General features: G+C 35.1%; 1 protein-coding gene across 5 annotated transcripts in view; it reads left to right on the forward strand.

The window, feature by feature from the left end:
- Positions 1 to 21,360, forward strand: part of PRKX (protein kinase cAMP-dependent X-linked catalytic subunit) — a 60,923-nt gene extending 39,563 nt beyond the window's left edge. For 2 of the 5 annotated variants that reach the window (XM_058863165.1, XM_058863169.1), the window contains 7 exons: positions 872 to 991; positions 2,026 to 2,181; positions 6,788 to 6,883; positions 11,832 to 11,889; positions 14,057 to 14,134; positions 17,039 to 17,187; positions 17,606 to 21,360. In XM_058863165.1, the coding sequence (XP_058719148.1) occupies positions 872 to 991; positions 2,026 to 2,181; positions 6,788 to 6,883; positions 11,832 to 11,889; positions 14,057 to 14,134; positions 17,039 to 17,164 (634 nt within the window). In that variant the 3' untranslated portion in view covers positions 17,165 to 17,187; positions 17,606 to 21,360. Of the gene's footprint in view, positions 1 to 871; positions 992 to 2,025; positions 2,182 to 6,787; positions 6,884 to 11,831; positions 11,890 to 14,056; positions 14,203 to 17,038; positions 17,188 to 17,605 lie in introns of those variants that run through there. The other 3 variants (XM_058863185.1, XM_058863193.1, XM_058863177.1) reach the window with 2 other exon arrangements.
- Positions 21,361 to 27,295: the final 5,935 nt, after the last annotated feature.

Raw genomic sequence — 27,295 nt, forward strand, 5'->3', positions numbered from 1 at the left:
AAAGTTCACATTTCTGGGAGAAATTATTTCAGAATATTCTTCTTTTCAAATGTAATTTGGTCTTAGTAAACATAACAGCTTCATTTTTTTCATGTCTTTATAGAATTTGAGCTAAAATTAGTTAGAAATACAATGGTTTTATCCTGACCTTACCATAGAAAACTATGACTAAAAATGTCTTTAAAATATATCACAAAAAAAACTGCCTGCTTACCTCACACTTGCTAAACTACATCTTGTAAACATTTTAAATAACTAAAAATACAGAATGTTTCCCTTTTAATGAATGCTGTGGAAGTGATGACAAGTTAGATTTCAATACTATTTGGAAAACTTTACTTAGATTGTAAAACATATCTTTATATATGTCCCACTGTTTACTGATTTAAACTACTACTTCCTTAAAAACTCACTCCTTCCCTATTTTTTTTCTCCTAAATGAAACTGTTTTGCAGAAAAGGCCATTATGCTTCTCTTCTGCTGGGCCTGTCAGAAGTAGTCCATGAATTCCCAGGGTCTGCAGCTTGCAGAGTGAAAAACACTGTTAATAATTCAAAACAATGTATGGTCTAGTGGGTAGAGTACCACAGCACCAACTGGGAAACTCAGTGCACAGATATTTTCTGAGACAGGAAGTTTCTTACTTTGCATATATCTCTGTTCCAGGAGAATTGGAGAACATCATCAAAGCAGTCTGTTTAGATCTTGTTTCTTATTTCTGTTTCTTTGTACAGTAAATATGTAGGTGTATGTTGGGTACTTCTGACACATGTGTTTGGTTTTTCCTAATACTGCTATTTCAGTTTCACTTTGATCTACTTTGATTGTTATTGTGTTTGTTTTTGGTTTTTTTTCCTCCTTTTACAACCAGAACGTGGACTCTTTGTGGCACTCCTGAGTACCTTGCGCCAGAAGTTATACAAAGTAAAGGCCATGGAAGAGCTGTGGATTGGTGGGCCCTAGGAATTCTTATATTTGAGATGTTGTCAGGGTAAGTGATAATTACTATATCACTGCAATATTATGTAATTCAGAATTATTTGCTAGTTATGTTTGCAATATTTGGATTAGCAAATTTGCGCTAAATTTGTTATTGATATACCAGTTTAATTTCTGGCTTTGAAGAAAGGAATTGGGAGGCTTTACAAAAGAGCATATATCACTGTTACAGGAATGTTTTAGGGTTTTCGGTTAATTGTTTTGTTTCTTGGTTTTTTGTTTGGTTTGGGTTTGTTTGTTTTTTACTTAAGACTTTAACAGCTTCTCTTTTCCTTATATATTTTGGAAATTCAGGTTTTGCTGAAGTTTAGATTTTTATTCACAAGATCCTTTATATTTAATGGCTAAAGAACAGGACTACTTCCAGTGATTAATTTCCAGTGTAGGGAAATCCTAGTTACAGTGGGATCTTTAGTCTGTAAAAATGCACAGTGGCAAGTTGGAAGACTTATTAATACAGTATGTGTTATGACTGAGCACTAGTTTCCTTTAAACCACAGGAAGAAGAACAGGGAAAAGCTTCATAGGTCTGTTTGAAATCAGTTTGCTCAAATGCTACTTTTGATGTTTTGGAATTTGTTTGATAAGCAGTGTTTTCAGAAAATTCAAATTCAAACTGAAGGAACAGTTTCTGGCATTAATATAATTAACTGTTCATGACTTGTTAGATAAAAATCATTGTCTCAATTTGCTCTGATTTCAAAAAATAATTTTTTCAGTAAAATAAATAATTGAGTTAGATAGAATGTGAAATTGTACTTAAGTGCTAAACAAGGCATCTACATGGTTTATGGCTTTCCTTTTCATTTGTCTTGGCTTTGCTGTTTGAGGATACTTGAAAAAAAAGATTTGGATTTTTGAAAGCAATTGGCTTTGCAGTGTTTAGTGCTATAGGACAGGTGCAGATGAAAACAAGGCTTTCATAGCTTCTGAAGAAACAGTATATTTCATCAGTTTGATTTCATAGTTCTTAGAGCTTCTGCCTGGTACCTGACTCAGTGTGCTCTACACCTTCTTGGTCCCCAGGTATATCAAGTGTTGTCTGTGGGTTTTCCTTATAAATCTGCAGCCTTGTAGAATGATCAGAACAAAGTCTCCTTGCTTGGATTTATTCATCCTTTTCTCTGTGCAGTACTGTAATTTCAAAGTGACTGGTGACTCTTCCAGTGTTTGGACAAGCTTGTAAGTTTGCCTGAGCAAGTAGTTCCCCTGATGGATGGGTGGTCACTTCAGAGCTCTAATCCACTGCATGCACTGCTGTGAAGTTCACCTAATAGCCGCACAACTTTACCCAGTATAGCATTGCTACCCACTGCTTGCTTTCTTAGTGTCCTGAAGGCTTGCATATACATTGACTTCGAATCCCACAGCAGTTTGTGGACAGAAAAGCAACAAAAATACATAATAGTTGCTGGCTGACCCAGGCTGGCTTGGCTGGCTGGTCTAATATGAAATTGTTATTTATGTAGGCTGATCTGTATAGGGAACAGGCTTCACCTTTCTTCCATTGCTTCCTGTAAGGTGAGAGGCCCAAGCTGGTCAAAAGAGTACTTCTCAGAGAGATGAAAGATTCTCAGAGAGAAAAAATGAGATTCCCAGCAAGCTTGTTGCCACTAATCTTGATCCTAGACAGCAGGAAGACTGTAGGTAAAAGTGTCTGGGCTGTAATATGAGCGCAGGCGCTGCAGTTACCCGGCTGTGATTTACCTTCCTGCCATGGGTTTCAGTGGGACCACTCTGTTAGGTCTGTGTGGTCTCAGTGTAACTGAATATTTGGCCTTTTTTACTTGCATGCCTTATAGAGATGTTGATAGAAATCTCTCCACTAGCCTAAAGGAAACGTGGCTTACAAAGTTAACATACTGAATACAGGTGGCAATCAAGCAAGATATTTGGAGTTATTGAGACTTCAAGACTGCAGGATGCTGAAGTATGACTGCTGTGTATTCTACTGAAATATGACTGGTATATATTGTTCATAAAAAAGGGAGCAGCTGTGCTCCTATATAAGAACTTCTGCATCATGACATTATCTGCCTCAAGGGGTGAGACCTGGATTTCAGGATGGTGGGATGGCAGGGAGGTGGCCTAAATACAAACACATTGGCTTTTAGAGACTTTTAACCAATAGAGATATCTTACACTTTCCTGAAAGTCAGGTGAGGTTTTATATAGGCTGATTGACAGAGCAGGTGTCTGCTGTGTGTGATTTTCTAAGGTTTTGTTTTACTACAGTACTTGTATAGACATGCTCTTCATAATGACTGAATGTTGCTTTGGATAGGGACTCCATCCAATACTGAAAAATAAAACACAGCAGCATTCAGTCATTTTCCAAAGCTGGAATAGAAACTCCTTATAAGCTTGGTTGTTTGGGATGTTTGCATTTTGAGGTTTGTTTTGGTGGGGAGAGGGATTTGTTTGTTTGGGTATTTTTTAAATGGGGATATAGGTAGATAGTACTTTCTTAGGTTTTTGGGTGTTTTTTAGGAGATGAAAGGAAGGTAGAGATTATAGCTTTTATATGTTTCCTTTAGATGGGAAGGTTGTCACAATGAATGTATGCTTTTAGCATTTTATCAGCTTTTTGCTGTTCTTGGCAATTGTGTTTTGAAGCACTTTTCCTCACCAACTCAAGATCTGGCTAGATATTTACTATCAAGGCTTTTATTACAGAAACAGTCCTAGTTAACTTTTCCATTGAAATTCAAAGATTTAAGAAATCTAAAAATATTTTGAAGGTGAACAAAACCTGACTTCAAGACTAAGTTATTGTCTGCAAGTAAATTAATGTAAGACATTTGATAGTTATTTCCTGAAGTTAGTCTCTCTGAAGCCCAAAAGCAATTGAAAATAATTGGTAGGTGTGTGTAAGGAAATGGCCTCTCTGAAAACAAACAAACAAACCCACACCTTCCTGTTCTACAGTGTCTTATTTCCCTAACTTAATCTCCAGAGGCCCATGGAATTCTTCTACACAAGCTAGGTTTAAGGCAAGGTCCTGGTTAGGTTTAACACAGCAAGATACAGAAAGGGGAAGGAACAGGGAGAAGCAAGGGTGAAAAGAAATCTTTACAGATGAACAATACCAAGTTCATAGAGTTAATCTAAACAAGCTAAACAAACTGTCAATAGAAGAGTTGGAACATCTGTTCATTTTGAGTAAATGAATTCTGTTACAATTTGAGGCAGAGAAAAATATGCTTGTTACTTAACATTAGATATATCATAATTTTACTGTTATCAGATATGCAGCTAATATGAATTTTGTGTATTAATGTGGGCTTCACTTTTTTTGGTTTTGGTAGTCATATGTGATGTGCTGTTCTGCCATTTTAGGTAGGTTAATGGCTCCTGTCTGCAGTTTCATATCCTCAGACGTGTGTGTTTTCCCTTGAGGTCTTACAACTTCTGTTCTTCAGACTGTCTTTGAGACTTTACGTCCATGCCATTGTTATGCTTCAGTTAGCAAAAGGAATGGTTTGCAGCTGTTCTCCCATTTACAGAGATGATATTTTTTGTAGCTTCTTTGCAGTTGGTGAAAAGGCAGCTGTTTATATTTGTGTTGTGTTGTAAAGAAAGTCTGAAACTCAAGGGGATTTTTGTTGATTTATTAGGTAGCTTTCAGCACAATACTTGCATTATTTTGTCGAAAATCTTTGCTGTGTTGAAGGTTGACATTTACAAAAAGCATCCAAATCAAGTTACTTGGTTTGTCCATTAGAAAACTCTGTAGTCTTTCAAAGCTCTTCTCATTTTACATAGAGTTCAAATGCACTTTAAGTAGAATTGCCATAAAATTACTATATAGCCATGTGTGATTTAAATTTTTCTCAAGACCTCTGAACATAGCAATTTTGGATTTTCAAAATAGGAAAACAGAGCAATTTAAACATGTAAATATGAAAAAAAATATATGTACTTCTATTCTTCTTGATTTCACACCTCAGTGATGTACAGTAATAGGCTTACTGCAGCTGGCAGCTTTGTAATACGCAGTTGCAAAATATCATTCTAATTGCTTTATGCATTTATAGATTCTAATACGTAATAACAAATAGAAAATTGAGTTTGTTGACTTGCTCTGGAGAATGTGAATGATAGTTACATTGCTTGGCTAAAGAATAAATTTACACAATAGTCTTTCTTATGTGTGAAAAACCTGTGCATGTTAAATAGCAATCACGTTTCCCTTGTTCTTTAGTGTCAAAGCAGGAATGTTCATTAACACAATTATTATTCCTGAGATTCTTCTACTTTCCAGTTAGCATGAAAGTAGTTTTTCATAAAGAAAGTACTCTGGCTTTCTGAACACCAACAAGAAATGTCCTTTAGTCTTTCTCTAACCAGATAGTTTAGTCATGCTTTTCAGTGCTTTGAATTACTACTTTTTTTTTTTTACTATAAGCCTACAGACACCTTTACTTAATTATTCTGATGGAATTTGATTTTTTTGGGGGCTGAATTTTACAGTATTCAAAGGGTATGGTAATCCACTTGATCATCAACTGAATAATGAAAAATAAATACTTCTGAAAACATAATTGAAATAATGTATAGTACTTGTTGAGAAATAAGCTAGTTTGAGTACCAAAAAATGAAAAAAAAAGCCTGAAGTGAAGAAGTGTTGTTTTCATCCTTGTTTTTATGCTACCAGTGATTTCCAAAGCCTCAAGCACTGTATTTGTGTGTGTATGCATGCAGTTAAGTTCTCCAAGAAAGTAATTGCAAAATGTTAGGGAGATGTGAAAATATTTTAAATAAACTGTAATAGTGGTTTGATGTTATTAATATGGTCAGCACTCAAAACCTGTGGGTGTTTTTAATTCTGTAGGGGTTTTGAGGCAGAATCATAGTAAGAGGGTTGCTTTGGTCATGTTATAGAGGGCAAAGCAGGACTGAGAGAGATGGAATGAGTTACTCCATTCCCTTGGAAGGTTTCCTGTGAACACGACTGACACTCAGAAAGCTGTCGGCACTTGGGCTCAGCTGCCTGTGCTGGCTGTACTGATGCACCTCTTGCAGCAATTGGGGATGTACTGTACTAGAAAAGGAAGCACAGCAGAAAACTCAATTCTTACTGTAGCTGTACAAAACAAGGTAATGTCTCTGTTAGCTCATAACTTCAAAAAGAACTTTATTAGAAAATATAAATGTAGAATTTTAATTACATGTTATTTTACTATTCATCATGGGGAAGATTGTGAAATGAAAACTTTATCTGTCCCACACAGAAAGCCAGCTGCTCTTGGAGAGTTGTGAGCAGTCTGACTGTTTCAAAAACCTTATCTAGCAAAACATATATTCAAGAAGTACAAGAAATAACTGAACTGAATAGTGTATTTATGTGGAGGTCCTTTAATACTTTAGACAGAAACTGGTAAATAAGGGTGTGCCTGCAGTTACAAGACAAGATCAAAAATGGTAATGGTCTTTTGGAGAGTATATCCCTGGGCTTTAGAGATAAAGGCAAAGCATTTTTTACTTTTAACACTGAAAATTTGTTTCATAAATTATATTTTTAGTGCAACTATGTAACAATTTTATATTATTCTATTCATATATTTAAATTTTAATTCTGCATTCAGTGTGTGGCATACAAAAATGTTTTCTGTATTACAATGGCAGCCTTAAATTATTCTTCAAGATACTATTTGATTGGTAGTGTCCTGTCAAAATGAACAATATAATCAGTTATTTCTGAGGGGAATTACTATAACATAATACTGCTTATAAGATTTTTAGAACTTCTTTTTCTAACATCTGAAATTCTTCTGTATTAAAATAGGTTTCCTCCATTTTTTGATGACAATCCATTTGGTATATATCAGAAGATTCTTGCTGGCAAAATAGATTTCCCGAGGCATTTGGATTTATATGTAAAGTAAGTCCATGATTCCCTCTTTTCTATTCTAAACACCTTCTGAGCACTGTTTCTAAAATATCTTTTTATACCTGTTTTCAGATTCGGATTTTCTGAAACATCATGTTGGGAAATATTTTATATTACATTTACACTTCTAGTCCAAATAAACTTATATATTTGGTAGACTTAAAAGTGGTGATGCAGTTGCAAGATAATCTCTGACTCTCTTTTCTGTGTATTACGGGATATTAAATGCTTTTTCACCTTGTGCAAGCCCCATTGACTTGTACTGTAAGAAGGTCAAGAGGAAATATGAGGAGATAGTCTGAGTAAAAATTAGGAGAGAGGGAAGAGAACACTAAGCTGTTTCTATCTATAGATCCATACCACTTAAATAACTCTCAGTGTAATTACTTGAGAGAACTCTGGTGCTTCAAAAGTTCTAGTGTAAAATCAACTTACATTTATTGGCAGGGGCCCAGTTCAATATGCAGTATTGCATATGCATGATATGTGGGTTTAATTCTCAGTATTTAGCAGTTTTTAAAGGTATATTGCAGATGAAATAAGTTTTTTTTTTCCTATTTAAAAATTCCGTAACTGAAATTATTTTTAATAAACCTTGAAACAGAGGAAATGCAAATATAAATGTGAAGTTTCTCCTAAGAACCTGAGATAACTGAGTGGATGAGTGAAGACGGGAAGTTATTCCTATGTTAATCATGATGTTTTGATAGTGACCTTGAGAGGTACTTGCTTACTGTCACTACTGGATGAAGAATTAAAAGCAAAACTAACCATTTGAGAAAGACTGTTTGTTTGTATGTTTGTTTTGCTTTTTTGTTCAAGCTTCCACTGAATCATGGGGTGCAGTGAATGAAGCATGTCTTCATCCCCTTAGGCTCACTATGGGGAGACTAGTATCTTATTTTTATCTCTTTGTGACAGTTTTCTCCTAGGAGCTCCACACTGTTTCCAGTTTAGTGTATTCTTATTATCTGGTCTTCCTGATCCAATTGGTCTTGGAAAGAAAACGGATTATCTCTTGCAGTGTTCTGTGTTCTGATCTGTTATGATCAGAAGCTGGAGTACCCCAAATTAGGTTATCATCCTAACAACCCATCCGATATAGTGAAAGTAGTTACAGAGACTTATATGGTCACCCTTGAGCCTCCTTTTATTCAGGCTAAACAATCCTAGCTTTCTCAGCTACTCATTGTAGGACTTACCCTCCAGACCCTTCACCAGCTCCATTGCCCTCCTCTGGACATGCTCCAGCACCTCAAAATGAGTGGCTCAGAACATCTCTTTTTTTAAAGTGAGTGGCCCAGAGCTGGCCACAGGAACATGCTAGGTGTGGCCTCACCACTGGCAAGTAGAGGGGGGGGACAATCACTGTTCTGTCCTGCTGGCCACACTACTTCTGTGGCTTCACTTGCTTTCTGCAGTGAGTTGTGAGCACAATGTCTTGGCTGTCAGCCCCTCTTCCTTCTCTTAAACCACAATATGCAGAACTGGGTAGTTGTCGTGGTTTTAAAGCAGTAACTAAAAAAAATTACATTATTTCTTGCTGTGAGATATGGATTAGAACAAGAGCAAAACAGGCTTAAAACTTAAAAGGAATAAAGAAAGTTTATTAACAAAACTACAAGAATAAAAACACCAGAATAAACTTCTAGAATACTCTTTTATCTTTCACTACCTAACCGTTCCTTTGTACACGTGACAACATAGAGACAAAAAACTTTAGAACTTTGATGGTTAAAACAGTCTTAATTCTTGTTACAGTCTTTTCATCAGCCTTTGTAGAGAAACAGAAGTCTTCTTCTGCCAATCTATGGAGTTTCTCACAAGAAAACTATTTCTGTTATAGTTTTCTATTTTTCTGATGCCAGCTGCCCGGAAATCCTGTCATCAGTTCACTCTTCCCATTTCACATCACTCTGAGGTGTGTATGGGCCATGAGTCTAGGGATGTCATTTTTAAGGATGAGTTATTCAAAGGCAAAAGTTCTCTTCATCTGTCTCTGTGAGCTTCCCTGGAAACAGTTTTCTCATTGCCTCTCAAGGCCTCAAATTTTCACTTCGCTCTGTTCCAGGACCTCACTGTATCACAATTACTCTCTCTTTTGCCCAAAATCTACACTTTGAACACTCTATTCCTCCCAATATACTCTGTCATGAATTAAAGGAGTCTTTTCCAAACACTATTGTCTCTATAGCTTTAAGAGAAATATATTTTCAGCTTATAAAGCATCTCCTTATTCTCTCCCCATCTAAAACTTAACTCTTTTCTTCACTGTTTTTAGTAGTTTTATAATGTCTTCTTCATGTTGATTGTCTCTCTCTCTCTGTCTCTCTGAGAAAAAAGAGTAATCTGTACGTTTTATCCAGGTAGTAAAAGAATTAAAGTCTTGGAAAGATGCAGATGTTCATGGTGTCAGGTTTCAGTCTAGCAGCAGAAACTGAAAACTAAGCCAGGCTGGCTGGCTCTGCTTCTCCCCCCCAGCCCCTGCGGCCTTGTCCGGCCTGGAGGGGGGAGGAGGCCGAGACGGAGCCTTGTTACCTTTTCAGAAGCCGAAAACCCAAAGAGGACAAGAGAGCTTTGACTGTACATCTTAAGGGGGTGTTCACAAGTTAACTTCACTTTTTAATGGTCTAAACAGCTGTCAATTTTTAGAAATGACTGATAATTAGTCAAGAAAAAAGACTCCCATCAGCCACCAGCAGCTTCAACTTCCTTAGCTCTCAAAACCATCTTAAAAGTAAAGTCACCCCATGACAGTAGTCTTCTAACATCTCTGCATCCTTAGCTTAAAGAAAGTGCCAAGATTATTTTGCCCAGTGAAGGCAGCCTGCTTCTTACCTTCTATCCCATCTGTTTTCTCTCTTTCCTTCCAGTAAGTCAGTACTTCAGCCAGAAAGAAGGCTATCTTGGGTTCTAAATTCAGACTGTGTCCGATGTGTCAGTGCTGTACAGTGTTTTAATTCTCTGTTCTGAGGCAGCAAAACTATTTCCCCTTCTGAGCACTGAGAACACTTCTCTCCCTAGTCATATGTACTACTTGAGCTTATGGGCACTCAGGTTTTTTATTCTCCTACTCCCTATCACCCTCCCATACTTTTTACTTTCTGAATTCGTACCACTTCTGCTTTCCCTCCTGCTGCTTGAATGTCATTCTTTCTTACTGCTTTTTTAAACTTTTCCTTGCAATGTCAGTTTTGGAAAACTCCAGAAGAAATGTCAATGTTACGTTTTACTGATTGTTGGTTTGGAGAGACTTTCATGTAGAATTTGATTCTTCAAGTACATACACCAGCATATCTATTGAATTGATTTTAACATAACTTTTAAATAAGTTTTTAGAACCAATGTAATAAAGAAGTTCTAAACCATCTATTATTTGTTTCAATTCAATGGGTATTTCAGTTACATGGTCCAATGCAGCAATTATCATCTTCAGTGACAACACTGTATCACCAAATAAGCTCATCCCTTAACTGTTTTATGATGAATTTTTGAAGCAAACCAAGAGTGATCCATGAAATGTGGTTTTATGGGAATAGGAAAGTATCTTTGACCATGAACTCTGTGAATCTCTTTTTGGATTTCTGTATTTCTTTTCAGTCCTATTTCTGTTTTAAGTGTGCTTATAGTCATCCTTGTAGCCTCTTACATAAGGAATGGTCATCTTTGTGAAGTAGAAAGGGATATTTCTGTGAAGGTGACTGTAAAAGGAGTTGGTCCCATGATTTAATCTAATTCAAATATTGATTGTCTGAAATAATTCTGAGAGTTTTAAAAATTGCTTTCTATGAGGTCTTTTTTATTTATCTGATAATTTATTTTTTTTTTCCAGTTGAATTTTAGAATTGCAAATGTAAAATGCAACAGCTATTTAAAGTAGCTAAAGTCTAGCACATTCAGTTCATAGGTTTTTTTTCTGCACACACTTTTGTGATTTCAAGGATAAGTGACACAATGCTGTTTTCGGGAGGGTTAGTAGACATTACAGGTAGGGATGGAGAGAGACAGGTGTGTCATTGTTATGTTTGTGTTCTTTCCTGTAAAGAAAACTGTTGACTTGTTTGTAACTTTTCATATTGTTCAAAATTGTAACTAGCCATGCTCTTTAATCTCCAGCACTACGTGCTGTCTGTCATCTGTCAGGACTACTTGAGATTATAGGAATAAGGATGGTTAAACTTTTGTTCTTTCTTGTCATTGGCACTTTATGCAATTAGTCCAGAATGCCATTTTTCTAAAATCAAATAGCAAAATAATCTTTGAGATAAAATATAACTGTTTATAGAAATAAAAAAACAGATTTCTTCCAGCTCATGAGTAATCAAGCTAATTACATTAATTATGATAGTTTTGGTTTATGTCATAGTTGTTTGGGGCTTAATATTTGAAGTATTTTGCTATTAAAATGGAAGAGTTCTATGTCTCTAAACTTTCTTTAATCTTTTATAATTTTGATTTAGCTTTATGTAGAACTGTTCAATGAACCAGTTTCTTGGTCAGGCTTTTTGTTTTCAATGAAATTACAAATGTTACTGGTTTTAAGCATCTGACTAGCTCTTCCATGGTTTCCCTGGATATTTAGCATAAAGATGAGGGTGCAGTTTTATCTGCTTTTTTAATATATGTTAGTGTTGAGTTCTGACAAACAGATCAGAGATTCATTTTGAGATTTGGAATGCCCAGCAAAATGCAAAAATACAGAGACCTAAATGGTGCTATCTGGCATGGGGCAGGGGAGGAGAGGGTTCTTTTTTTTCCTTTGTTTCCTGTAAGAGTCTAAAAGAAATCTGCAAGAATTCTGTTAAATTGTTTAATCTTCATTATCCTAAAATATGGGGGAACAAATGGGTCAAAGGGAAGCATGTCTGTCTTCCGTAACACTTGACAGTTAAATATAAATTACTTCTGTTTAACAGAGAACATGTTTTCTTTACTTCAGAGACCTTATTAAGAAGCTGCTTGTGGTTGACAGAACAAGACGACTAGGAAATATGAAGGTCAGTGTAAAATCTTTGCTGTGACACAGAACAAGATTGAAAGAATTCTATAGGAAAGATATATATATATATATAGACCAACTCTTCATAGAGTTGTTGTTTTTATAAGTATGAAACAGATACATTTTCCCACACATTACTGCGGTTATGCGGTCCTAAATGCAGAGTTTAAGCTGTGTATTTCTGTTTTTCTGAAAATCATTCTCCTATTTGGATTAATGTTATCCTTCATTATGATTTCCGTCTCTCCTCATCACCACCCCCACCACTACCCTGTTCATTAATGTGAAAACATAGATTAGACCAGAAATGTGGTCCTGTAGTACAGGGTGCCACCTCATTTGATTCTTTTTTTGGGGGAGTTGTTAATCCCAGAAGGAGCAATAATCAAATTGGAAGCTTAAAAAAATTTTTTAGGAGTATAAGGATTGTTGTAGTACTATGATACCAGTCATTGTCTTGGAGGGGCTGATTAAACAGTCAAAACTCTTCCACCAAGAAGAATTATTTACTCTAATAGGAAGAGATTTATGAAGACTATAGATACTGAAATTAGGTTGTATAATCTTTCAATTCTTTAGAGACATCTAAAATTTTTATTTCTCTGGCCAAGGGGTGTTAGAGGTGTGCCCTTTGGCCCAAAGCACATTGAATGGTAAGCATAGGTGAAGAAGGTAAAAGATGTACAGTCATCCAGGGTTTTCTTAACATATTGATATAAATATAAATGATTTAAGCAGCTGTGCAGTGTTTTCTTTTGGAGCATTTTTATGGCTCAAACATAGACTGGTAAGAGAAAACAGGAAATAATGTTTTTCTTATCCTTCAGCATCCTTTGTAGTGTTTTTTCAGGGGGATTTCTTAAGCTGAAAATTTCTAAACTCACTTACTAGTGAAAACTTTTATATCTTTGGACAGTTATGAAGGAAAACAAGAACAAAAGAAAATCTTGACTTATTCAAACATGAGCTTTGGTAAATGTGTTTGGCTGTGCTTTGTGTTATTTTGGGGGATTTTTTTAGTCTGTGGTTGCTTAGGTTTGTTTTGGGGTTTTCTCTACAATTGACTAAAATGCTTAAATCAAAAACCATTCTAATTGAGAGCAGATTCTGGGGTGGGAGCATTAGGTCAGACTTATGTCTGATCCTTTTCCATGATCATAATTGGTTTAAAAAGATGCAAATCCCACGGAACATTTTCTGGGTGAAGCATTCACTCAAATCTGCTTTTGAGGGCACTAGATATTGTTATCTTTGATGCCTCATTGGATATGAGCATGGATAGTCTCACTCCACATAAATCTGAAAAAATCTAAATATTTGATAATGCTTTGTTTTGTGGAGCTGTACCTGGTATAATTTGGAGTGCTGTGCTGTGATCAGGCTTGAGACAGAGAACCAGCTGGTTTTCCCCAGTGCTTAATGCCTTCAAAACAAATCTGTGCTTTAAACAAGCTTAATCGTGAAAAAGAGACATTTTTATTTCTTACATAAATAAATAATATATACATATAATGTATATACATAATAATGTACATAAATAAAACAGGCACCCCAGAGAGAATAATCTCTACAAGGCAAATACACCTTTAACTGTATATCTAAAATGAAAACAAATTGTAATATATTTACTTTTGTAACAGTACTGAGAACCTCTTGCTGTCAGCATAGAATGTCTGTAATATTTGAAAAAAACTCTCTGCTTCCTAGACATTATTTTTATTTAAAACACCATCAACCCTCATTATATTTTTTTATAGGGAAACAATTAAAAAGTATATCTGAATAAAAGGCATTGTCTAAAATGTTGGAGAAAACAAAAGTAAATAGGACGATATTGAATGGTTTTGTGGGTACTTTAAAGCTTGTTTTTGATCTCCATTGTGTCAGAAGAATGCTAAAAAAAAGCCCAAACAAATCTCAAATCAAAAATAGTTGGGTTTTATTGCTGAACTCATGACCTGCTAGGGAAATAACTAATGAATGAAATGAAAATGAAATGAAAATTAATTACTTTATCCTTAAGAATCTTTTAATTGTTTTCACCTGAAAAAAAGAAAAAAGGATAGAGTATTAGTCTGCTTTGATATCACAGTCCTTGCAATGAAATACATGGTGTGGCATACATGTAGCTTAAAAAATAGTAATTTTGATTTCTTTTGTTAAAGAATGGAGCAGATGATGTGAAGAGACATCGATGGTTCAGGTCTATAGACTGGGATGCTGTACCTCAAAGGAGGCTAAAGGTACATTCTGCAAATACTGTATAGGACATCACAAGGAGAAATCATTGTTCATTTAAGATCTGTTGAAGGTTTGTTGGCTGTTGCATCTGTGTGTTTGTGTGTGTATAACCACATGTCTATATGCACACTTAGTAATTAAATGCATATTTGCCTTTTTGCAATGCAGAGTTAATTGTATGAATGTCTGTTTTCATTTTTGTCTATAAATGGACTGTCTAAAAAAAAAAATCCCTGCTTTAGTTTGCTGAAGCTGATTAGTTAATAGTTAATGAGAAAATTTAGTTTAGGAGTTTGTAAGTGATTTCTTGTTGTAAGTGTTTTTTTTATTTGGGGAGGTGAAGGAGATTGATAATTTGTTGGTGTGGGGTTTTTTTGTTTTGTTTATGGGGTTTTTTGTTTATTTGTTTGTTCTTGGTTTTTTTTTTTTTCCTTGTCCTTACATATAAGAAAGTATTTTGCTCTGGGCTTTAAATTTTTGTGCCAAGTTCATTTCAGGTAAATGTTTTAATAAAACGTAAAACACGGAGTAGGCGGAATAGGGAAGGTGAAAGAGAAGGATTTATGAATGTAATTCCAGCATACTTTTTAATAGCACTGAATTCTAGAATTGTATGATGGAGATGTTTCCAACAGCTATCAACACTGCAAAATGCTTTTTAAAATCCTTTGGAAATAAAGCTGCCTTATTTCTTTACTTCCTCAGAGTTCCAACTTGTACAATTCCTTACAGCACTGGTTTTCTGTAGCAGAGGTTGGGTTACCATATGCAATCAATTAAGTACCAATTTGTTTTTATTTTCTTTGCATTAGTTTCTTGCACTTAAATTCCAGGATGATACCTTGAGTTCTTGCAAAAAGAAAAAAAAAAAGAGGCAATATTAAAATGTTCTTGTTGTATTCTTGTAAAAAGCATCTAATACAAAGCTGTAGGTTACTTTTCTCTTTAAGAAAAATAAGTTTACAGTGTTCTGAGTGTGTGGGTTTGTTCTATTTTTAATCATTACTGCACCCAATTGATGTTTTATGTATATGCGTTGTAAAGAAGTCACATTTTTCTAGGTACTTACTATAAATTCTCTTTACTGAAACCTGCAAAGAACATAAACTGGATGATAACCTGTTTTATAAGTATATAAACTCTGAAGTTTATAACAACCAAAACAATAAAAAACAAGTAGTATTAAAAATGATTGTTAGGTGCACAATCAAATGTCTCAGGTCCAAATATCCTATGTGTAGCATTTTTATTTTAAAAATTAATCAAATAAGAGTCACTGTAGCATTCAGATTGTTATGAATACAAAAAACCTGTTTCTTAGTATTTGTGATGGTTGCATTAAGCTCTTAGAAGATGAGATGGTGCTTAATTAAACTCAAGAGTAGGGATGTGAAATGGATCAGAATTTTACAGAATATTTAATAGATTATTTCTAGAGGCAGCTATATTCTTCCAAATTTATTTTCACAATTACATACTGATGAAGAGGTTGAAAATATGCAATAATGCACACAATAATCCATTCTTCCTGTAAAAGGAGTGAATTTGTCTATTGTATAAAAGATGCACTGATTCATGGTCCTAATAGGGTCTTAAATAGCAATATCATATGAATAATAGCAATGGCTGAAAGAGAGAAAATAATTTTATTAATCATCCTTTCTCTCTTTTCTTTTGCTTTTTCTTTGTGTGTGTCACTTCACAAAACTGTTTTTTCTGCCAAAATGCTTACAGGGAGGAGGGTACCAGGCACTGCCCACAGGGGAGCAGACAGTTCTCAGGGACAGAGCAGATTCTGCACATTTTCTTCAGCATCTGGGCAATATTACTGTGTCTGCCAGACACAAAATTAGGACTCTGCTTTTGGCTGAAAATTAGAAGTACTGTCTTACAGGGACCTGTCTTTACTGTTGAAAACCTACTGATGATGACATCATTTTGAAAAGCCCAGATGATCAGATAAGACCTCATGAGCTAGTAGAAGCCAGACTTTGATCTGTAGAATAGCATTTTGCTGTGTTTTATAGTTCTGTCTGTGGCATAATTTTGAGCCAGTTCAGTGATCATCTGTAAAGTTTTCTCATTCTAAAGTCTTCTGTTGGACTCAGCATGATAGCTAATCTCTTAGCTGCCCAGGATAGAGGGATGAATGTCATTTGAGAGAGGAAAAGGGGTTTGCCCTTCATTAACACCTGCAGTTAGTGAAATGGTCCTGAAAGGATCTTTATCTCATAGTCTGTGGCCAGAAGCGCAGAGTATTCTCAATGTTAGATTTAAGACAAGTTAAAAGTAGGCACTGTGATGTTGATGAGCGGTACTAGAAATTGAAAGGATCCTCTGTGAAAACGAACAGAAAACTGATACTTCTCTTGGCACCTTCAAGTTTCATAAAAACAATCCATTTGAATTAAGCTGTTTTTAAATCCATCCTTGTGAAATGAGTTATGGTGAAGCAATTTCTTTACCTGCTTGAATTTATTACTAGGTTAGGAAAAACCACAGTTGGTAGACAGAAATTAGTAATTTCAAACTCTTTAAAAGCAATCAGTTTATTTGACAACAATGAAGAGGAGGCTTTTTTCCTGCAGTATGGTAGCAGTTTCCCATGCTGCTATGGAAATTCTTGTTGAAAAGAAGCTAGTGCTCAATAAAGTAGGTATCTGTATTAAGTGTATTAATTATCTAAGTGTCCTTCAAGTACATACTATTTAAGTGTAAAATTTACAAAGTGTGGGAATGTATATGTGTTGCTGCAAGCTTCTCTTTCTCATGCCGTTCATTATTAGGGAAAAGGTGAACTGCAAATCTGTACTCCATTTGTTTAATAGATCTTTTACAGAACAGCATGATGGAGAGGAGCTCACTGGGAAACCTACTAACATTTTTGTTGTGCTTCTTCTGACTAGCCTCCCATAGTGCCCAAAGTATCCAATGATGGGGATACTTCCAATTTTGAAGCTTATCCTGAAGATGACTGGAACAAGACACCTCCAGTACCTCCTAAAGATCTAGAAATTTTCAAGAACTTCTGAGTGTAACATCTACACTGGACAAGGTATGTCCAAATTTCAAAAGTGCTGTTGAAAACATTGCAGATCTGTGAGTGAGAGCCATAAGCAGAAATTACATTTTCTGGTTCATAATGGGTTGAAGTGACAAAAATCACTTACCTCACAGGATTTGGTTTTCTACAGTGATAAAGGTTTATTTGCATACAGATATTTAAGTCCTTCTGTCCTTAAATTTTTTTAAATAGTATGTTAAAAAGAAATACCTAGATTGATTTGACAGATAAGAAAATATGATAGGTTTTAACGGTAAGGTTTTACTACCAAGAATGCAGACTCTAGAGGAATAAGATTGTCAGATTAATTCTGTACCCTGGATATTCTCTCTTAAAAGTGTGATAGGTTGATACTTGTTACTGAGTTCAAATAGTCCACCTTGAGTTTTGTGTTCTTTTTTTGTCTTAGAAACTGGAAGGACGTTGAAGCGCTAAGAGCAAGTCTGAAGAACGCTGGAGTTCAGATATAAAGGAAGATTTTTTTTTTGTGGCTAAGTATGATACTGCATTCAGATATGTGTATTAGTCTGTAATAAATGTCAAAAAAGATGGAGGCAGGCAGGAATAATTTTTTGCTGTAAACAATTGACTTTAGTTTAGTAAATTGTAATAATGATAGTCTGCTCTGAAGTAGACTAACTAAAATGATATTTTTAGGATTATTTTTTTTAACTTATGGTTGAATTAAGTTTCCTGCTATTCCCAGATCCTTTTTGCATAGTTAACTCATAGACTTAATTTTATAAGTTTATACTAAACTTGTGTAATTAAAAGCACAAATTAGTATATATGTATATAATGACTACAGTACAACTAAAGCACAGGAATTGTGCAAAGATGTAAATTTTTGTACTTTGCAGAGTCTATGATTTTTATTTTTCAAATAATGTTTTACAAGAAGTTCTTTAGGAATAAAAGTCTTAAAAAAGGATAAATGAGTTTTTCATCATCTTATATACATTTTATAATTCTTTGTAAAAAACAAAAATAATTACGTTTTAAGAAAGATTTGTACCTAAAATTTCCAATGCCTCACACTTACAACCATAGTACTTGAAAGCAGAAAGACAAGGGTATGTTCTATTGTTGCTTAAGATGCATCTTAATGGCTAATTTATTAAATTCTGTTATAATTATGTCTCTTTGAAAACCAGAATTGTGAGTGATTATACACTGTATGAAATGAGATTCCTCACATGAAAACTCACTGTAAACTTGCAAGTCAGTCCATCCTGATAAAAGGGCTTTAACTGGCTCTTACAAGTTGTTCCCTCGCAAGTTTGTTGTGTTCTCCAAATATGAATCATGAGCCATAACAGACCTTTTTCATTAGTGAAATAATTGCTGTTGAATGCTGAGCACTTCAGAATATCAGAGGGAAGACTGAATATATAGTACAGCCTTATTTTTCTGCTCCTCCTTTTTTGAAGATTTCCTAGTCCCTGCTGCCAGCAATTTCATATGTGGAGTTCAAACCTTAGATGCACAGAGTTTCTATTTTCATCCTGTGCTAACACCTTTCTAGCAGCTTGAGCACACTGTGTTTTGGAAGTATTTGCAATATTGCTTCATTTTACGTGGCACTAAATATCAGTATGTGCACATATATGGATCTTCATATATTAATGCACAGAAACATGAAGGTAGATTGAATACTAGGCAGAATCTCTTTTTTTAGTTTTTTTTTTTTTCCTGTTACGTACTGTGATAAGGGATTTGATTTTGAAGTGCTTCGGTTACAAAAAGCAGTTACATTCTTTAGGATATTGTGGGTTTAGATATCTTCCAGTGAAGCTATAGTATTTAGACCAAATTTGTTTTTTCTCAGAGCACATCAGCTCTCTGGTGTTCTACTACTATGACTTATGGCTCTACATAATACTGTTTAATTAGATCATACAGACAGTTTTTCCCAAAAACTACTCTCCACGTTTTTGATCTGAAAGCAATAAGAAGTGTAGGCCGAAGATTTGTTTTTCTAAACTAAACCCTGAATGCCCAAAAAGTAGGCATTCTAGTAATTGTTACTGAAATTACCATATTTCTGATTTTATGGCAGATCCATTACTGGAGTCTCCTTGTGAAAAAGTTATCTCAATTTGTTTTGTTTAGGCAGTACATAAGTGCTGTTGAGAACCCGTATCTTCTGGGGTATTATATTATTTCTTTATAAAGCAAGTCTTATCTGTATAACTCGTGGCAGAGATGGACAATGTGTAACAGAATCAGGATATTTCAAAATGATAATCTGGAATACCACAAAGCTGTCTTGATGTTATGCAGTTTGATGGCCCCAGCTGCCACTCAGTAAACATTGTGTAGGAATGTATAATGAAATACAGGACAATCCATAGGAAATTACAGTTTTAACGTACTTTAAGTTCCTTGTTCTCGTGGAAAAATCAATCTAGCCCACTATATTTGTATCTGTGAAATTAGTTGTTCTAAATCAATTGGAAAAACTGAAACACATAAAACACGGCTTACTTTGTGTAAGGGGGAGCAGACAGTTTGGGAGTCTTTGTAATGTGCAAGCTTAGGGTATTTTGTGAACTCTGAATACTACACCATCAGTTTCTTATTTAAAAATTTACATACTGCAACAAGAAAGTATGCTAAATATAGGATTTTTCTTCAAATTTCAAAGCTGTTCTGTTTTTAAGTCTTCAGATCTGAGGAAATGAAGCTGAATTTGAGTAATTTGCCACAGTGGCGGTTAGAAGTTTTGAGTGCTTGAACAACTGGAGATAGTGGATTTTCTTTTTATGATTCTTATCCATTGCTGGCAGTGGATGCACTGACACTCATTATGATGGAGACTAAGGAAGTGAATACAACATTATTAATAATGATAATCTATTGCCTTTACATTGTTTCCGAGCCATGTGTACATACACCTAACTACTGACCTCGTCAGCATGCTTTCTAGTACAAAACTGCTTTCAATTTTTTTTAATTAAAATACTGAACTAAAAAATAAAACCAAAACATTTTTGAAGCATTATTTTAAGTGATCAGTTATTTTCTCTACAGTCCTGGACTTATTGTGGTGTCATTACCTGGCTGTTTTATTTATTTGCACAAGTGAGTCTGCTTTAAATCTTTACTGGGACTTCCTGGCCCAGTAATGTAGTTCTGTCTGAGTGCTCATGCAGGTAAACACTGCACTAGGAATTCTGGATTTGTGGATTTTTTAAGAAGACTAGAAGACTTTTTTTAGCTCCTGTTCAAGTAGGGTGTTCTTTGAGGTTCATTTTATTTTGATTCTTTCTGTTAGTGTGTACTTTTGCCTATAGACTGTTGCATAAGGACTGTTGTCTTGCAAGAGAGCCATAGGCCCTTGGTATTCTACAGCAGTGAACAAGAATGTTAAACATTAAAAAACCAACCTTTATTTTTGAGTTTTAGATATATATATATATATTTTTAATTGCCCAGTCTGAGGTTTTAAGTGATAAACATGAATTGTAAACTCAATTGCCTTGTAACCAAATGATATAAATGCTTCATGATTTCAATGAAGAACATGCTGTAGATTTTCCTGTAAATTAGCTTGATCAATGAATATGTGTGCTACTGAGCTTTAACTAATGTGATCTTCCACTGTAGAAAGTCATTGTTATGGATCAAATATAGGTACTAAACTATGTTTAAATGGATTAACAGGGATTTTACAGTTTTGAAAGCAATGAAGATATGGCTGTTCCTCAGCCCATCTGCTTGCCATTCAGAAGAGTTGTGATGCAGTGCTTCCTATGCTATAGAAATATTTTTCAGCTTTCAATGACTGTAGCATGATTCCTTTTTGTACTGTACTGTGTACAGACTTCCCATGTTTTGCACTTTTCTATGGCAAACTTTGACTGCTTTATAAATACTCTGTTGTGTAGCGAGTAGTGATAGTAGTAGCAGGTATTTGTATGCTGCATAATCAGTTTGGACTGCTTGACTTGTGAGGTTCACTTAGGCTAATGTGTGTTGCTGGTTGCTTGTTGTAGCTTGCGTGTAAGTACTGTTCAAAGTTACAAAGTCAGCCCTCATTGCACAATGAAAAATCACTGTGATCTGTACATAAACCCTAGTAAAACTTTATTGCTGTTTTATTTAATGTAATATCTGTCAAATCTGGATTCATTTAATAATAAACCTTTATATCTTTCCAAATGTTTAAACCTAGTTTGCTTCCATTTATGCTGGGAGGAGATTTGGGTTCTTCATCCAAGAAAATGGTGAAGGGGAGATGAGAGGAATAGAAAAACAATTCTTCCTTCTTTTCATGTTTTAAGCCTTTTCAGAGCAAGACACAAGTGTTGGGACAGATTTCAGATGGTGTCAAAGAAGCACCAAAAAGTACATTTTCAAAACCATTTCAGGCAGTGCACCAATAGTCGAAAGTGTTAATTTGGACTTCTCGTTAAACTTTGATTATATTACCCTAATTGCTTTGGCATTTTCACAACTTAATGACCTGAACACTGTCTAGAACACTCAGTTCAATCAGTTTCTTTAAGCACTAAAAAATACTCTTACAATGTCACGAAAAATATTCTTACAGTGTCAGGCACACCTCACCCTTTATTTCACCTTCCATCAAAACTTGAAAAGTTCATTTTTATCAAAATTTGTTTAGCTGTTCATGTTAAATTCCTTCTCTTGGGTCAAATGTATTTTATTTCTTACCCTCTAGATACCATAATCTGGCGATAATTACATAGTCATAGAACTTGCTGAATACAGTTTGGACTAGTTAAGGGCTCACTTTTTTAAGACAGAATATTTATTTTTTCTGCCTGGCTTCATTCTAAATTCTGTGCATTGATGTTTTTCTCTTGTAAACTGCTATATCATGTGCTTCAAGAGACTGCTAATGGAAAGTGAAGGAACACTGCAGTGAGTCCTGGCAAGCTTTTAGTCATGTCTTTGACATGAATCAAAAGGACTTTTCAGTTAAAACACAGGAAATTTTTAAATGGTAACAAGGAAGAATTTTGTTTGGCATCTTGTTCATGCCCCAGCCATGTGGCAGAGTTTTTGCTCATTTGTCCTGAGTGCTAGATATTTTTTGAATGCACATGTAACTCTTTTTCTTTTCCAATAGAGGCCATTTAAAATACGCTTTTTCACTCATTCAGGGCAGGTAGGTTTTGTTGGACCACACTCACTACCCTCAAATCTCTCACTTCATGCTTTATTAGGCCTTTTTTTTTAGGACAAAACACTCCTAAAACAACATTTGACAATAGCCCAGTGTTCTGTGACCCACTGCTAACCAGTAAAGGTGTGATACTATAAGGAATGGTAGAAAGCAACTGGCACTGGTACATCTAGATCCTGCCCAGTACTTTGTGAATTCTTATATAATTCACCAGTTGAGCCCTTCCGTGTGCAGACTCCTGCTAGGTGCTTCAATCTCAGCTTCAGAATTCAAGCAGCTTTTCACAGGGGTAGTAAAAGACTCTTCTGCTGCATTTAGTAGATGGCTCCATTCTGTCTTCCATGACCTCTTTCTATCTACCCTTCAAAAAATCACCACGTGAGTGTGTGTCAAGCTTTGTATTTATCCTTGAAACCAAAAACACTGTAAAATCTTAGCAAGATGAACAGTTTTCTTTCTATGTATCAAAATTCTTAATCCAGTTTTGTGCAATTGTATTTTAAACTATTATTCTGTGAAGAGTGCAGCACTCAGTGGAGCTACTGTATCAACTTGGACTTAAGGTAGGTTTATCTGATTCACTCTATTTTCAATGCCAATGAGGTGCTGGGACAGTTGAGATCCTAACATCTCTTACTGCATCTGTACTTGAGGCCACTGAAGTCTCTGAGGAACTTACCAAAACTGATATGCAAAGTTTAACACGAAAAATGCAGGCCTGTCTTACTTCTAGTATGCAGAACTCTAAGGTGCCATGCAGGTGGTGTCTCTGCTGTACTGGTTTTTACATAATTTGAGTACAGATAGATACCTTAAAAAGTGTAGTTGGGTGTCAGGTTACACAACTAACCAACCTCAGACTTTTTTTAGTAGTTAGTTGGTTTTTTGTTTTATTTTTTAAATTCTTTTCTCCAGCGTATTGTCCCAATTCTGGACTATTGTAATAAAGCAGGCAAATGAATAGGAGAAAAATATTTTGGGAAAACAAGCTTGAATTGGACTTTAATCCAAGAAATAACTTGATATGCCTGACCAGTACATACTTGAAAATGCAGGTGTTCTGTCACTAAATGTAGAAAAAATGGTTCCTGTTTAGGTCTATGTTGACTTTTAGGCTAAAATTTCTGTTTTTCTCAATATTTTTTCAAAAAAATGTAGTTTTGAGAGTCAGAGTTTATTTCAACTGTAGTTGGTAATCGTCTAGTTTAGAGAATCCTTGATACTAAAATCCCTTGGTTGGAGAAGGACAGTGCTTTACAATCAGGCTCTTAATTTTCTGCCCAAGTGTAATCTGTGCAGAGGAGGTGGTTGTGCTTTCAGTGCCAGTGCTGTTGCAATTCACATGAAGAAAACAGCAGCTTGCTCAAGCCTGCAGAGCCTAAACTTCAGTCTTTTCACACAGAAGGACCAAGGCTCTTCTTGGAGCAGCTTTGTGAGAGTGTAACTTGAGCAGCTTAGTAAATAAGGTGACTGAGGTGTAGAAAAACTCAGAGCTTTACAATGGCAACTCTTCAGAGGTTAAACATTAGGGGGCTCAGTTTTTGATTCGGAACACGAAAGTAAAGTATTCTGTGCTGTTATGTGCTTCTGAAATTTGGTGAACAAATGCCAAAAATATGAAGTGTTTCAAATTGTTTAATATTTAGTAGCTTCTTTGGCCTGCTTTTATTTTCTCAGTTAGAAAGTTGTAGTTGAATTCAGGACCCTTTTCTAATCAAGATGCTTGTGAAGCAGTGCTGCTAGGTTGTGTTAATATAGCAAGTAAAACATTCACAAGTGGCATGTCTTCCATTTGTACTGATAACCAGTTTTCTTTGATGCATGTTAACTAGATGGGTTAACATTCTGTTCGTAGGTTTTGGTCAAGCTTTTACCCATTCTACTAGCAGGTTTTGCAAAAAAAATAAGCACGTAAGTAAAGAGAAGAAGGTTTTGTTTTTTTCCTGTTAATAAAGCTGAGCTGTGAGATGATACATAAATGCATTATCAAGGAACAGCAATCTTATGTAAATGCATTATCCAGGAAAAGCAACCTCTTCAGATTAATAATTTCCTTCTTTGAATGAATTCAGATTTAGGAGTTTTTTTATTATTATTTTTCTTACTGGCCTGTGAGTTGAAGCAGTGCTGCAGTCCTGTGCTGTGGCACTTGCTCCTTCTGCCACTCTGCCATCATCCATGTAGCAGCAGTAAGTGAGCCTGCTAACCCAGCTGATTTGTCAGAAATGTTTCCCTGCTGGGACCTGAACTCTGAATCAAAAGCACTACTTCCACCTAGTTTATCTGAAAAGTTTTCAAAAGCTGAGTGTGACTGAAATCTTTCTATTCTCTGCAGGTACGTGCCACCAGGGAGCAAGACTATTGCAATGTTCTGTAAAATAAAACAAAATTCTAACAGTGCATTTTGAACCTATTTTCAAATATTTACATAAAGCTCCTGTGATTCATGTAATCCTCAGCAGAATCTTGATGATGGAAAAAGGAAAGTGTGGTGATGAATCACTTAAGCAAATGTTGTTAAGGACTGAATCCTTTCTTTAATATCACCATCTGGCTATTGAGGAAAGGAAGATTTAATATAATTATAATAATTAATAATTTTTTAAAAAAAAATTTTCTAGGCAGTCTATTAGAACATGAGTGACCTTACCTTTGAGTCAGGTTTTTTGCTTACCCTTGGTTTTGGATTTTGAAAACATCTGGAGTCTGATGTAGAGACTAGATTCTGTAAGTGATTTTCCATTTTATTTTTGTTTCTATATGGCTGGTGATTATTTATATGCAAAATATGGTACATTTGAAATTATGTTTAATTTGTTAAAAATTTTAATTAATACATGGGCAACAAAATAAGAATAGACTGTGCATTCAGTTTAAGATGTTTAACCATACCAGAGCTTTGGATGCAAAATATTTTAAAGTTGGAAATAGAGTAATACTGTGAATAAACAAGTATCGTGAAGGTGGGCTGATTTCGATTCTTCAGCTGGGGATTAACAGAGCTATTGGATGAGGAATAAAAAGATGAAGTTTCCTTCAATTCCTCTCTTCCAACCTGTCAATAATTATGTAGTTTAAAAAGTATAGTTATGGCAGTAGCCAGTATTCAAGACTGAAGCTGGGGTATGTACAGGGCATTTCTCAAAACTGCAGTCTGGTTTGTGGTGATGCCTAGCAGCTTGTTGTCCATTCTGTATCAGGTTTTACTGGGGTGCTTTCATGTTGGGAGTCACCTCCTGAGAACAGATTGTTGGTTGTTGTCACTCTAAATGCCTTTCATATCACTTTGAAGTGTAAGTCTTTGATAGAAGTATAAAATCTCGGTTACTACCCCAAGACCAAGGTTCACCTTCATAGAAAAGGAGCAGCTGAGTTAACAATATTAACCCTATCTTCTTTTTTGTTACAGTACCTTCTTGGAATATTGAATGGTTTGAAATTTGACATGTGATGTCACATTTCTTAAACAAAGGAGGCTTTGCAGCTTTAAAAGATGGAGCTTTTTACCGATTTTGTTCTACTTACGCGACATCAGTTTATGGAAGTTGCCAACACAAGGCAGTTATCAGCTTCTGAGTTTGCTGCAGAGTAAAAATCTTTTTGTAGGTTATGTTTACCAAAGGATGGGACTCATTAAGATAACTTACCAGTCTAGGAAACAAACTTCCATTGGGCTTGTGACAAGAAAGATTTTTTATATTTCCAAGTATAAAATAATAAGATTGAAAAAAACATGATTATTTTTGTTGATGTAATTAAATATTAAAACTTAAATGACTTTCGTACCATGACAGTGCCAAAGTCATGAGCAGTACTGAAAGTTACTTAATTTGTTGTGGTTTATGTGCTAGATTTTCTGTTTTCAAACTGTCAAAAAGAATAATAATTATAGCAATAGAAATAGCAATAAAAAATGCAAATGAGGGGTCATTCACCTTGTATTGTCCTTAAGCTTCTAGTGTATTCTGTACGTTGAGTTGAGATGTCATCCTACTTGAAATAATTCATTCCATAAGTTTTCTCTCTCTCTAAATCTCTTTAGTTGATCCGAGATTGGCGTAACTTCAAGCAACTAAAAGCAGAAAATCTGCAAGAAGAATATAGAAACATTCAATGACATTTAGAACATATGTTGTCCAAAAGTGTGAGGGTTTTGGTGGGTTTTGGTTTCTTTTCTCTGCATAGGACCATATAGCATATGATATATTGGAAACTAAAACAAAAGCCACCCTGAGACACAGCTTTGAATTACAGTTTAGTTTCTTAGATTTCCATTAAAATTCTTGCATTTACTTTTCTTAGCTAGTTCCCCTTAAAGGCATCAATAGCTGTATTTTCCTGTAATGTTTTGCAAGTGCTTGTTTCATGTCCGTTTCCCTATTGCCCCAAGGGTGACATTGAGTGGAGTCACTTCTATTTATTCTATTGAAAAATCCCTGATCCTGTTTTTTCTCACGATGTTATGAGCAATAGCAACAATACATTACAGATTGAAACATTGAATTACCATGAATGACAATGAATGAGGAGACAAACAAAAGAGAGAGAACACATCATATTAGAGTATTTAAAAGGATTTCCAGTCACATGATTAAATCAAATGGTTTTCAAACAAGACCCTAAAAAGATACAAAGCTTAAGGAACAAATAAAATTTCTCTTATTAATGTCAATAGTTCCATTTCCCCAATCTATCTCTATAATTTATTAGTTTGCATGTTTTGAATAGTGGGAAGTTAGTAGGGTTGTATATAAGTGTCTGGAAAAGGAGGGTGTCTGGGTAATATGAAAACCTTACTTTCTACAAAATGCTCTAATAGAAATGCAACACTGCAGATCAAATGTTTACCTGAAGCAAGAAGGAGGAAAAAATATAACTGCATTGTATTTATTGCCTGGTATCACTACAGCACATTTAGTGTCTCTTTCTTTGCTTGTTAAATGT

This window comes from Poecile atricapillus, chromosome 1 (genome assembly GCF_030490865.1).
Source record: "Poecile atricapillus isolate bPoeAtr1 chromosome 1, bPoeAtr1.hap1, whole genome shotgun sequence".
NCBI classification, from domain to species: domain Eukaryota; kingdom Metazoa; phylum Chordata; class Aves; order Passeriformes; family Paridae; genus Poecile; species Poecile atricapillus.